Here is a 14047-nt window from a genome sequence, read left to right as displayed (position 1 = left end):
CCTGGTACCTCTCCAACACCCATCATCTCCCACACACCTGGTACCTCCCCAAACACCCATCACCTCCCACACACCTGGTACCTCCCCAACACCCATCACCTCCCACACACCTGGTACCTCTCCAAACACCCACACTCTCACCAACACTCAGGAAATCCGGTCTAGTGAGCCGCTGACCCGGCCGGTGGCTGGACGACTCTGGCATCGTCCTCAACCTTGATATTTGTGAGTGATAGTAATGTTGACTCTTGTCAGGGCGTCGTCTCTCCATCCTCTCACCCCTCCCGCCTGTGTCGCTGCTTCACACAACCTCCCCAACACTCGCTCTCCCCTCCCCCCATCCTTCGGTTCCCCTCCCCACATTAACGCAACAAAGATCACCACACTCCACCCAACGGTACTCCAATCAACTGTACCCCACACTACGGTACCTCACTGGTACCGAACCCCGTCCCACCTGCCTCTCTGGTGCCTGGCGATCTTTCCCTTTAATTTGCCTTCCATTCTCTTTGCATAGCTCCCTTTATCGACGAGCTGCTCTGCTGTGGTCTAGGAATCCCCACATCGTCTGCTGAGGTTTACATAATCCCCACATCATGTGCGTCTGCTGAGGTTTACATCTTCCTACATCATCTAACTCTTGTAACCTAAGGAAACCCAAGCTATCCTAACCCAACATAAACTGAGGCCGCCGCCTTCCTTGTCTATCAGCCTGACGCGCCCGTCACTGGCAGAGACCAGGACTTTCACTGTCGTCGTCCCTTACGAGTCTCACTACCACACAGGCCTTCTCTTGCACCTGGGCTAATACCTCTGTCAGACAAGAGCGCACTTTCATAGTCTGCTGGGCTTAGCGTGTCAGCCTGGCGATCATTGGCGTTAGTGACGACTCTTTCAGTCGGGTTGTCGACTCTTTCAGCCCTAACAAGAATGACTCTGTCACCAGGGCTGACAGGAATATTAAATTCAGAGGTGTATTTGTATCTTGAAGCTTTAATATTTTTAATGTACACACAGACCAGATTAGACCTACAGGCAGGTACGAGCAGCACCGGACCACAGGCCGCCGGTACGAGTCAGAGTGCCAGTGAGTTACCGCAAGCCAAACTTGCTATATTTGTATAGGAGTAATCAATAGTACGATGGAAAACCGTTGTAGCTCTTTGCTTAGACAATACTTGTTATACCGTAACAATAAATTATATCAGTTAACTGTATGACGAGACTACATATAACCCATGATTGGATTCACCTGTGGTGAACCCCAGTGGTGATCTCAAGTGGTGATTCACGACAGGGTGTCCCAGTTCACCCAGTCCTCTCGAACATTCACAACGACACGAAAATGATGCAGTAAATTGCCAGAACATAACCTGAGGACCCGCGAATAGCAAACGGAACAGCACGTCAATTTTGCGAAACGCTGAGGTTCTAATACGTTACATTATGGCCGTTGGGGATTTATATGTTAAAATATGATGTACTATTCAAGAGGACAAGTTGTCCTTTGCAAATTAACCATTTCAATGATAAGGGAACAATATACTGTGTTAACCTAACACGTTTAACTAGATCATTCTTCAATCCATTGTACTAACTTCAGTTTTGTGATTCCAGGGTGTCGTCGGGCGTCAGAATGGCCATGTCCCCCCAACAGTTCTGCCTCCGGTGGAACAACCACCAGTCTAACATCATCTCGGTGTTCGAGCAGCTCCTCCAGAGTGAGTCCTTCGTCGACGTCACGCTCGCGGTCGAGGGCATGACTCTCAAGGCCCACAAAGTCGTCCTCTCCGCCTGCAGCCCGTACTTCCAGGTGAGTCTCTTGTGTTGGTACTTCCAGGAGGGTCTCTTGTTATGTTGGTACTTCCAGGTGAGTCTCTTGTTGTGTTGATACTTCCAGGAGGGTCTCTTATTATGTTGGTTCTTCCAGGTGAGTCTCTTGTTGTATTGGTACTTGCAGGTGTGTCTCTTGTTGTGTTGGTACTTCCAGGTGTGTCTCTTGTTGTGTTGGTACTTCCAGGAGGGTCTCTTGTTGTGTTGGTACTTCCAGGTGTGTCTCTTGTTGTATTGGTACTTGCAGGTGTGTCTCTTGTTGTGTTGGTACTTCCAGGTGGGTCTCTTGTTATGTTGGTACTTCCAGGTGGGTCTCTTGTTGTATTGGTACTTGCAGGTGGGTCTCTTGTTGTGTTGGTACTTCCAGGTGGGTCTCTTGTTGTGTTGGTACTTCCAGGTGGGTCTCTTGTTGTGTTGGTACTTCCAGGAGGGTCTCTTGTTGTATTGGTACTTGCAGGTGAGTCTCTTGTTGTGTTGGTACTTCCAGGAGGGTCTCTTGTTATGTTGGTACTTCCAGGTGGGTCTCTTGTTGTATTGGTACTTGCAGGTGGGTCTCTTGTTGTATTGGTACTTGCAGGTGGGTCTCTTGTTGTATTGGTACTTGCAGGTGGGTCTCTTGTTGTGTTGGTACTTGCAGGTGGGTCTCTTGTTGTGTTGGTACTTCCAGGAGGGTCTCTTGTTATGTTGGTACTTCCAGGTGGGTCTCTTGTTGTATTGGTACTTGCAGGTGGGTCTCTTGTTGTGTTGGTACTTGCAGGTGGGTCTCTTGTTATGTTGGTACTTCCAGGTGGGTCTCTTGTTGTGTTGGTACTTGCAGGTGGGTCTCTTGTTGTATTGGTACTTCCAGGTGTGTCTCTTGTTGTGTTGGTACTTCCAGGTGGGTCTCTTGTTATGTTGGTACTTGCAGGTGGGTCTCTTATGTTTGTACCAGTTGGGTCTTATTTTGGTACTTGAACTTCGGTTCAAATCCCCTCATTGTTACAACTGATTTTCTCGGTCTCGTATTGTTATGTTGACAATTAATTCTAAGCCAGGTGCTGGAACCGATTAGATCTCGGCTTCATGCCAGGTCCTGGAACCGGTTAGATCTAGGCTTCATGCCAGGTGCTGGAACCGATTAGATCTCGGCTTCATGCCAGGTCCTGGAACCGGTTAGATCTAGGCTTCATGCCAGGTCCTGGAACCGGTTAGATCTAGGCTTCATGCCAGGTGCTGGAACCGGTTAGACCTAGGCTTCATGCCAGGTGCTGGAACCGATTAGATCTCGGCTTCATGCCAGGTCCTGGAACCGGTTAGATCTAGGCTTCATGCCAGGTCCTGGAACCGGTTAGATCTAGGCTTCATGCCAGGTGCTGGAACCGGTTAGACCTAGGCTTCATGCCAGGTGCTGGAACCGATTAGATCTCGGCTTCATGCCAGGTCCTGGAACCGGTTAGATCTAGGCTTCATGCCAGGTCCTGGAACCGGTTAGATCTAGGCTTCATGCCAGGTACTGGAACCGGTTAGACCTAGGCTTCATGCCAGGTGCTGGAACCGATTAGATCTCGGCTTCATGCCAGGTGCTGGAACCGATTAGATCTAGGCTTCATGCCAGGTACTGGAACCGGTTAGACCTAGGCTTCATGCCAGGTGCTGGAACTAGTCAGAGTGAGGCCTCGTGCAAAACACGAGGATTTGATTTTCCAATCGAATTACATCCAACTCTGCGACCATTGTTAGGTGGATACGGACGTCCGGAGTGAATGGTCGTTCCTCCCATTTATTTCACCGTATTTATAACGCAGTCGACCATTGTGTCCTAATTATGGCATTCTAGTGATATTTAAAGCACCGTAAAGTGACGGATCTTTTGTGTTAAAATGTGTTGGACTCAGTAGCTTAAGTTGGTTGTCCTTGATCGTATGATTTTAATTAGACAAAACTAGTCTTGACAGAGGTCATCGTAAAAAGATTTTGTGAAGGACAACCGGGAATGGGAAAAGAGGGATAAGTTAGTAAGGGGAAAATAACCAATGGCATGAGAGGTCATGAGAAATTGTAAATGTGGTCAAGGTAATAACGTGTACAATATCAGGATACTTAAGAGTCAGAAGAAACATTGGAGATTATTAGTTCAACACTTTTTAAGGAGATAGAAAGGCGTATTACATATATATTATACATCATAATGATGGAAAAAGTGATGGAGCGTAGATGTATATCTTGACTGACATTCCTGATGGAGACATAATTACAAGGAGGAGCCAGGCTTCAGTGCCACTTGGCCCGTGTGCAAGTCCCGTCAGTGCCAATTATATGTGGTGGTTCGAGCGTTAATCACCAACTGGACCATCATTGTGCACCATCCTAACAAGTCTCGTACTCATTCTCGTAGGACAAGCTAAACTGTGTTCACATGGCATGGTCGCTGTGTTTACTGCCATGTGTGAACAATTATAAATAACATTCTATCATAAGTAAATTCTCTCTCTCTCTCTCTCTCTCTCTCTCTCTCTCTCTCTCTCTCTCTCTCTCTCTCTCTCTCTCTCTCTCTCTCTCTCTCTCTCTCTCTTTTTCTCTCTCTCTCTTTCTCTCTCTCTCTCTCTCCCCCTCTCTCTCTCTCTCTCTCTCTCTCTCTCTCTCTCTCTCTCTCTCTCTCTCTCTCTCTCTCTCTCTCTCTCTCTCCCTCTCTCTCTCTCTCTCCCTCTCTCTCTCTCTCTCTCTCTCTCTCTCTCTCTCTCTCTCTCTCTCTCTCTCTCTCTCTCTCTCTCTCTCTCTCTCTCTCTCTCTCTCTTCCTTCATTATGAGAAATAACATCTCTTCCTCTTCTGACAAACTGTGGTATACTAATGTTGTATATCAATACAAGTGCAGTTCTGGAGACTGCTCTCCGAAATGTATGCTATATTGAGCATACAACGAATACACTGAGTAGGCATCTTACACTTAATTTGCAAAGGGGGGGGGAGGAATTAAGTAGTGATTGATGATGAAGATTAAGCCACCCAAGAGGTGACACGGGCATGAATAGCCCGTAAATTAAGTAGTTTCTTGCTGCTGGATATATAACCGGAGATGAGGTGAAGATAGAGGACCTCATTTATAGACCAATAGGTCCATTGTTTCTACATCCTCATAAACACTGTCAAGCAGTATCGTCCCCCGCGATAACAGCCTGACGATTTAAATGCGACCTCAGCACACAGTATACATTCACTAAAAATTTAAAAAAAAGTAATCTACCACGTATGTAATCTACCATGTATTCATGCCCGTGCCACCTTCTGGTTGGCTTAAACTTTAGAGCAATGATTGATTGATCAATCAATCAATCATTTTTTCTTACCAATCTTCAATGTACCCCATGATGGTTGCAGCAGTATGATGTGTGTTCCGTCGTGTTCTCCAGAATAGTGCTGGTTGGTTGCTGACAGCTGGTTTGGTTTGTTTAATATATAACGCCTCATTGATGTTTAGATTTCTGGTGTCACTGTATCTTGCGATTATTGTGGTGTTGTTTGTCAGGATCTCTCTGGTGATGGTCTGGTTATGTATAGAGACTATGTGTTCCTTGATAGGGCCTTGCTCTTTGTTCACTGTTAGGCACCTCAAAATGGATGATGTCTTGCCTTTATATTGAGTTCGTTGGGGCTGACAGTCCCCAGTTGGGCATGTGAAAACATAGACGATATTGGTCTCTTTCATGGAGGGTTTTGTTTGATGTCATGAAAATTGCCTTGGAAGTAAACAAAAAACTTTAATCAGAAATCATCAATCTTTGAACGAAAAGCGCATTTTTTCTGTGTTACTTTCGTAATGGCTTGGCGCTTTCTCCTGATAGTTCCCTTCTCTTCAGGCTCACACATATGTAAAACCTAAAACTGGAGTTCAGGATAAAAGACGCTGACAAATCTCATATGAAGAAGCGACCAAATCAAAGATGTTGAAGTAATGTCAGACGGCCGAACGTTAAGTGAACACAGGAGGACAAAAATAACCTAAGTCAGGGAAAATTATGGGGTGTGTGACGATGTGTCAACTTGATCAGTTTGTTATAGAGTTGTGTCTTTAACATGTCCTACTATATAATTATAGTGGCTTAGCGCTTTCTCCTCATAAATACCATTTCTTTATCATGTCTCACTGTTCTTTCTTTCAGTTTGGTGAGGTCAAGTTCCCTCCGTAGCTCAGGAACAAGCATTGTTACATAGCTTAGAACATTTTCTGTGTATCTGATTTGATCCCGTGTATGTATGCATTCGGCAGTTTAACGCCAATTTATCATAATGTTTAACATGATTGTGGGTGTCTCCAACAGGCTGTGTTGGCGTCACATCCAGACAAGCATCCGATCGTGATCCTGAAGGATGTGCGCTATACTGACATGCGGGACCTGCTCGACTTCATGTACAGAGGCGAAGTTTCTGTCGACCAAGACAACCTCTCGGGCTTCCTGCGCGTCGCAGAGTCGCTACGAATCAAAGGTCTCACCGAGGTCAACGAGAAGAAGAGACTGGAGAACTCCACCTCGGCGTCTTCAGCTTACCTTGTGCCTCAGGCCATGGCAGGGGCTGCCCCTCCTGGGGTGGCGCCTGGAGTTGTGCCTATGGCACCCCTAACGCCGCTCGCTGGCGACCCGCCACCACTTAAGAGGCCGCCACTTTCACCCTCAGCCACTTACGGCGCCAAGAGAAGGCGCGGTCGGCCGCCTAAGATTTCCGGCGAAGAGTCTGAGGGTGAGGTGGGGTCGGTAGCCGGGTCATTGTCGGCGGCGGAAGGCGAAGATACTCGAAGCGAAGCAGAGGTTAAGGTGGAGGTAGAGGAGGCCAAGGAGTGCCCAGAGCCCGATGACCTGACCAAGGAAGCTGACACCAAGGTATGTGCCAACAGTCTGCGTCTTACATTACTCTCAATACCTCAACACCATCGTGTGTCGCTGTGTCTAATGTAAGTCTACATAACACGCGGCCGGCTGCGTCTCACCTTACAAAGGCTGGATTTCTCACTTAGCAACCAAACAAAAATTTATCAGATTTTTTTCGGTTGCTATAATGAATAATGCAGCCAATATTACAGACAGTTAAATGAACTTTCAGTTTTCTGAAACATTTGTTGATACACGATAGAAGACCGAGGGGCTGTAAATGGAAATTTAAACAAATGTGAGGGAATTGATGATGTCAAGAATGTTTTTGATGTCAACAATTCAAATAATGAAAGCTCGTTCCAATCCATTTATTTCAGGCAACATTTGTGAGTGAACAATATCACTAATATACATGACATTCTCTTGATATCTACTCCCCGCACAACAGATTATATGACACTATATTTTAAATTGTCTTTGATATTTGTTGCTAATTATTGTTTCTGTACACACAAGTGCCCTTAATTCATAGCTCAATTCAATTTCTTTCTTTATTATGCCCCCCATACCCATCCCGTAGGCGGTTGTGGAAAGAGTCACAGAGGCACACAATGTGTTCAGGAACTGAATCCCATAATTCGTTTAACTTAACAAGTAACAATATTCTGAAGCAAGTTACACAAATGTTAATGCTTCTTAAAAAACAGTTCCGAGGTACATCTTTCATATCATAACACAGCTGCAGCTCAGCGTGCACAGCGAAAGGGCAAATGGTCCTTAAAGGTCCCCAAGATCCTTATTTTCGGTACGAATAAGGACTGCGAGAGCAAGGCCTGTCGATCCTTTTGACTCCAGGATTTTTAAGCAAGAGGTGCTTAAAACTGTATAGTTATATCACAATAATTTCCATTCACTCCCCGACCAGTTATCATGTTTACAACTGTCCCTTGTCAGCAAAAACAACAGATCACTAATCTCGATTACTTTAAACCAGGACAAAAAAGTTTTCTAACACTAGAGTTGTCATCTCCGCCATAGTCAGATGGACGTCGTGTTTTGCATTCATATCATAATCTCCATGAAAGACATGGCAGCTATCAATATAACATACTGCACTTTAGGCTCAATCTTTGTCCAGCCGACAGTTGATATAAACTGCACAGAGGATCCACTCACTGCTAGCTGCCTCCTTCACTGACATCCCCCTCTCCCCCCTCACATCTAACTTTATCTATTGCTGCTCGACACTGGCGAGTATTGCCTGACTCCTTGGTTTTACAAGTCTACCATTCGTGCATGACCATCCACTTGTATGTTTATTCCTGTTGCATGACTATCACTGCTGCATACCCATCACTGTTACATGCTCATTCCTGTTGCATGCCCATCACTGTTGCGTGTTCATCCCTGTTGCATGCCCATCACTGTTACATGCCCATCACTGTTGCATGCCCATCACTGTTGCATGCCCATCACTGTTGCATGGCCATCACTGTTGCATGCCCATCCCTGTTGCATGCCCATCACTGTTGCATGCCCATCACTGTTGCATGCCCATCACTGTTGCATGCCCATCACTGTTGCATGTCCATCCCTGTTGCATGCCCAGCACTGTTGCATGCCCGTTCCTGTTGCATCACTGCCCATCACTGTTGCATGCCCATCACTGTTGCGTGTTCATCCCTGTTGCATGCCCATCACTGTTGCATGTCCATCACTGTTGCATGCCCATCCCTGTTGCATGCCCATCACTGTTGCATGCCCATCACTGTTGCATGTCCATCCCTGTTGCATGCCCATCACTGTTGCATGCCCGTTCCTGTTGCATCACTGCCCATCACTGTTGCATGCCCATCACCATTGCATGCCCATCACTGTTGCGTGCCCATCACTGTTGCCTGCCCGTTCTTGTTGCATGCCCATCACCATTGCATGCCCATCACTTTCGCGTGCCCATCACTGTTGCATGCCCATCCCTGTTGCATGCCCATCACTGTTGCATGCCCGTCCCTGTTGCATGCCATCACTGTTGCATGCTCATTCCTGATGCATGCCCATCACTGTTGCATGTCCATCACTGTTGCATGCTCATTCCTGATGCATGTCCATCACTGTTGCATGCCCATCACTGTTGCGTGCCCATCACTGTTGCATGCCCATCACTGTTGCATGCCCATCACTGTTGCATGCCCATCACTGTTGCATGCGAATATTTTTGCGTACTCATCGCTGTTGCCTGATCATCTCTGTTACATGTTCATCAGTGTTGCATTTCCATTCACGTTGCATGATCATTCCTACTGCATGTTGCTTCCTATTGCATGCCCTCGCCCATCTTTGTTGCACGAACACCTCTCATGCACGCTGAACGCTCCTCTCAGTGTTGCAAGCCCAGCCGTCCCAGCTCCTCACTCACTGGCACAACCCTCCATTTTTGAGCCCCATTTACATACAAAAATTTATTGTGGTCGACTTCTCACTCACCAACTGGCCTTATTATGGAGGCCCCAGATTCGTGTGGTAGACTATAGAGGCCCCAGACTTGTGTGGTAGACTATGGAGGTCCCAGACTCGTGTGGTAGACTATAGAGGTCCCAGACTAGTGTGGTAGACTATGGAGACTCCAGACTCGTGTGGTAGACTATGGAGGCTCCAGACTCGTGTGGTAGACTATGCACGTTGGTCGTTGTGGAAACTGACTTAAAGAGCACTTGCTAAACTACAATAAAAGGCATTAAGATTTATAGTGGAGTATACGACATAAGTTGTAATGGCAAGAGCCTGGCCGCCGGCACAGTGGCCTGTCTATGCAGGTTCGGTTTTAAGACTCAGTACTGTATAGCACCGGAGTGTTATTGAGGCCTTCAATATAGTTTTCTGACCAATCAGTTGGTATACTTTAGTCATGAACAGATTTCGTGAGTTAAGACAACACTCCATATACTGTATTAGAGTGATAAACAGTATCGGGGGAAGGGGGCGCTTCTTGATAACTGTATCCCTTCCTGAGTTGTTGACACTAATACTTTATCAATACTTGAAACTCGAAGGGGAATTTGAAAGAAATGTAAATATTTTTTTAGTATCCGTGATAAGAATAACTTGTGGTTTTCTTATCTTAATTTCATTTTCTTTCTTCTGTCAAATTTCTCGTTCACTATCTTGAGAACGACTTATTGCATTCACTTTAAACTTATACTTCATTATAAGTTTAACCAAAAGTTGATTTTGTTTCGTTGTTGCCGCTCGTTCATTGTGCACCCCATACTTATCTTGCGATCGGTAACGTTAATGGATTACAGAGTGCACAAAAGGTTTTATCAGACCTCAACGGAGATTATTGCATTAACAAATGTGATCATGTGATCTGATCTGCCGCGTCGTCTTTTCACTGAGCGTCCAACATACGGCTGCAACACCACTAAAATTTAATCTTGATGTTAGACAAATACTGCCGTTTTAATTCTGGAGTTAGATAAATGCTATGGTTCTAATGGTGATGTTAGAGAAATTTTGTCGTTTTAATCTTCATGTTAGAGAAATGCTGCCGTTCTTGGCTGATGACTTGAGAATGTTGGTTGTCTGTAGGTGGATGCCTCAGAAATATGGCTGTCTGTGGCTGGACACCTCAGAACTATGGTTGTCTGTGGCTGGACGCCTCAGAACTACGGTTGTCTGTGGCTGGACGCCTCAGAACTATGGTTGTCTGTGGCTGGACACCTCAGAACTATGGTTGTCTGTGGCTGGACGCCTCAGAACTACGGTTGTCTGTGGCTGGACGCCTCAGAACTATGGCTGTCTGTGGCTGGACACCTCAGAACTATGGTTGTCTGTGGCTGGACACCTCAGAACTATGGCTGTCTGTGGCTGGGCACCTCAGAACTATGGCTGTCTGTGGCTGGACACCTCAGAACTATGGTTGTCTGTGGCTGGACACCTCAGAACTATGGTTGTCTGTGGCTGGACACCTCAGAACTATGGCTGTCTGTGGCTGGACACCTCAGAACTATGGTTGTCTGTGGCTGGACACCTCAGAACTATGGTTGTCTGTGGCTGGACACCTCAGAACTATGGTTGTCTGTGGCTGGACACCTCAGAACTATGGTTGTCTGTGGCTGGACACCTCAGAACTATGGTTGTCTGTGGCTGGACGCCTCAGAACTACAGCTGTCTGTGGCTGGACGCCTCAGAACTACGGTTGTCTGTGGCTGGACGCCTCAGAACTACAGCTGTCTGTGGCTGGACGCCTCAGAACTACAGCTGTCTGTGGCTGGACGCCTCAGAACTACGGTTGTCTGTGGCTGGACGCCTCAGAACTACAGCTGTCTGTGGCTGGACGCCTCAGAACTACGGTTGTCTCTGGCTGGACGCCTCAGAACTACAGCTGTCTGTGGCTGGACGCCTCAGAACTACAGCTGTCTGTGGCTGGACGCCTCAGAACTACAGCTGTCTGTGGCTGGACGCCTCAGAACTACGGTTGTCTGTGGCTGGACGCTAGATCAAACATTTTCCATCCTTAGGGCTCCTCGAAACAATCCCTCTCCTTCCTAAGGATTGTAAGGTGAAACGAAGCCCCTCTGAGCCCAGGAGCCAACGAGAGGGGAGTGGCAGCGAGGGAAATGGTAAGGGGTTTACTTGAGGTGAGCCCCTCTCCCCTCTGGTAAACCCCTTACCAGGTCTCTCGAACCCTCTCTTCACAGCCCTACTAGAATAAGGGAAGGACCTGATGGAGTGTATATGTGGATACATGACGGGTGGGGAGGGAGAGAGACAGACAGACACACGCACACACACAGACAGACAGGCAGACACACACACACAGACAGACAGGCAGACACACACACACACACACACACACAGACAGAAAGACTGGCAGGCAGACAGAGTCTGTGTAACAATATATGTACAAGGGTTTAGTCCACAGTTGTGAGGCTTCAGATATAGAGTTGTATGTAAGAAGGTGAGTATTAGCCGCGAGGCCCACCAACCCTCACTCTCTCACTCATCGCTTTTCCTTCACCGGTATTCATCTCATGATCTCTCACTCACGGATCCTCATAATACACTGTCTCATATGTTTATTCCCTCATATAATATTAATACACACACTTTTCCTCATTATCTGCCTCATTTTCTTTCTCAAGTGATGCAGTTTTGCTCATGGATCTCATCCTCCTCATGTGTCTCTTCCTCACGTATCTCCTCCTCATGTATCTCTTCCTCATCTGTCTTCTCCTCATGAGTCTCCTGATGTAAACCTGTTTTGCTTGCAGTCAGTTTCGAATGCCTTGAGCACTCGCAGCTCTGTCTAGGATCAGGATCTGGCCTCCATGATGCATGTTTGATCAATAATGCAATTTAATTCTCTAGTAAACATGCGGCCTTTTAGCCCATGCAAGGTGCGATAGTCAATACCCACGCCACCTCATTATTGTATCTCCCTCTAACCTTCGTGTGAAATAATGCATAGATCGCAGGTCTATTATGTTAGCCGGTAATTTGTTTCATAAATGATCAGCCCTGTTTCCAAACCAGCACTTACCCAGGTTTTTTCGAAATCTAAATTGGTCCAATTTATATATACATTGTTTGAGGTGTTGTGTTGATTTATTTGACACCATATTAGTATCCACTTTGTACACCCTTCATCCATTTGTATACTACAGTCCCGTCACATTACTTTCATCTTTCTAGATTGTGTTAAACTGTGTGTGTGTGTATGTGTGTGTATGTGTGTGTGTGTGTGTGTGTGTGTGTGTGTGTGTGTGTGTGTGTGTGTGTGTGTGTGTGTGTGTGTGTGTGTGTGTGTGTGTGAGTGTGTACTCACCTAGTTGTCCTCACCTAGTTGTGTTTGCGGGGGTTGAGCTCTGGCTCTTTGGTCCCGCCTCTCAACCGTCAATCAACTGGTGTACAGATTCCTGAGCCTATTGGGCTCTATCATATCTACACTTGAAACTGTGTATGGAGTCAGCCTCCACCACATCACTTCTTAATGCATTCCATTTGTCAACCACTCTGACACTAAAAAAAGTTCTTTCTAATATCTCTGTGGCTCATTTGGGTGCTCTGTGTGTGTGTGTGTGTGTGTGTGTGTGTGTGTGTGTGTGTGTGTGTGTGTGTGTGTGTGTGTGTGTGTGTGTGTGTGTGTGTGTGTGTGTGTTATTCGCAGTCTAACATAATACAAAAACACATATATTTTCTCAACACCATTCATTGAAATATGTTCTATTGATTAGTAACACACGAGAAATGAACATTTCTTTGCCAATCGCTCCATTATTTGTCTAAAGGATCATTAAGAAGGCGAACTTTAATGGTCCCAGAACTCGTTAGCGGCGTCTCCGTTGTTCATGCCTCGATGTACCTGATGTCCTCTCCACTCTTAGTGATGTCTTTGGTAAGAATCTTTAATGACTTGGGTCTCTTGGTATTACCACCATCACTGCTGGTGGTGTATGGTGGTAATACCAGTATCACTGTTGGTGATGTATGGTGGTAATACCAGTATCACTGCTGGTGGTGTATGGTGGTAATACCAGTATCACTGCTGGTGGTGTATGGTGGTAATACCAGTATCACTGCTGGTGATGTATGGTGGTAATAATACCCGTCATAATATTAACCTCTGCCTGGCACTGAGTGACTACCGACCGCTGTGCAGTAGTGATAGTGATCCAGGACTCACCTCAAGTCCTGTGAGGCGATGATCTGGTCTATGGCAGTCCTGTGGCCTGTACACGGTACAGTCCTGTGGCCTGTACAGGGTACAGTTCTGTGGCCTGTACACGGTACAGTCCTGTGGCCTGTACAGGGTACAGTTCTGTGGCCTGTACACGGTACAGTCCGGCCCTCACAGTTTCAGTACTGAGTGGACTGCGGACTCGTGTACGGGGTCTCTCTGGACATTCCTTTCTTCTGACTTAATTCACTACAATTATACCGCCATCGAACACGGCGTTAATATTCTGGCCCTCATATAAAAATTTACACCTTCTTGGTTACAACGCATCGCTCTGAGTAAGTTACGTAGACTCAAATAGACTCACAGGTTACGTAGACTCAAATAGACCCACAGGTTACGTAGACTCAAATAGACTCACAGGTTACGTAGACTCAAATAGACTCACAGGTTACGTAGACTCAAATAGACTCACAGGTTACGTAGACTCAAATAGACCCACAGGTTACATAGACTCAAATGCGTCGAGCCAAAACAGGTCATATATAACGCATATCAACTGTTGCTGCTTCAGCGTAATTGGCGGTGACCAGGACCACGGGGGGGGGGGGGGCAGGGACCCCCTCTCCCCCTTACCCTCGGAGTGCGGAAGAATTTACCCACAGATCAATAAGCTTGGGACCACCCAA

The 14047-nt window shown here is 46.5% G+C and overlaps 1 protein-coding gene across 6 annotated transcripts in view; it reads left to right on the top strand.

The window, feature by feature from the left end:
* LOC123756164 (protein tramtrack, alpha isoform) overlaps positions 1 to 14047 on the top strand; it is a 269736-nt gene that overhangs the window by 134441 nt on the left and 121248 nt on the right. For all 6 annotated transcript variants that reach the window (XM_045739240.2, XM_045739237.2, XM_045739238.2 and 3 more), the window contains 2 exons: positions 1618 to 1813; positions 6131 to 6688. In XM_045739240.2, coding sequence (XP_045595196.1) covers positions 1618 to 1813; positions 6131 to 6688 — 754 coding nt within the window. The remainder of the gene's footprint in view (positions 1 to 1617; positions 1814 to 6130; positions 6689 to 14047) is intronic.

The sequence above is a fragment of the Procambarus clarkii genome, chromosome 36 (assembly GCF_040958095.1).
Source record: "Procambarus clarkii isolate CNS0578487 chromosome 36, FALCON_Pclarkii_2.0, whole genome shotgun sequence".
In the NCBI taxonomy this organism is placed as follows: Eukaryota; Metazoa; Arthropoda; class Malacostraca; order Decapoda; family Cambaridae; genus Procambarus; species Procambarus clarkii.
The sequence above is the reverse complement of the archived record's forward strand: the minus strand, read 5'-3'. Positions and strand labels throughout refer to the sequence as shown.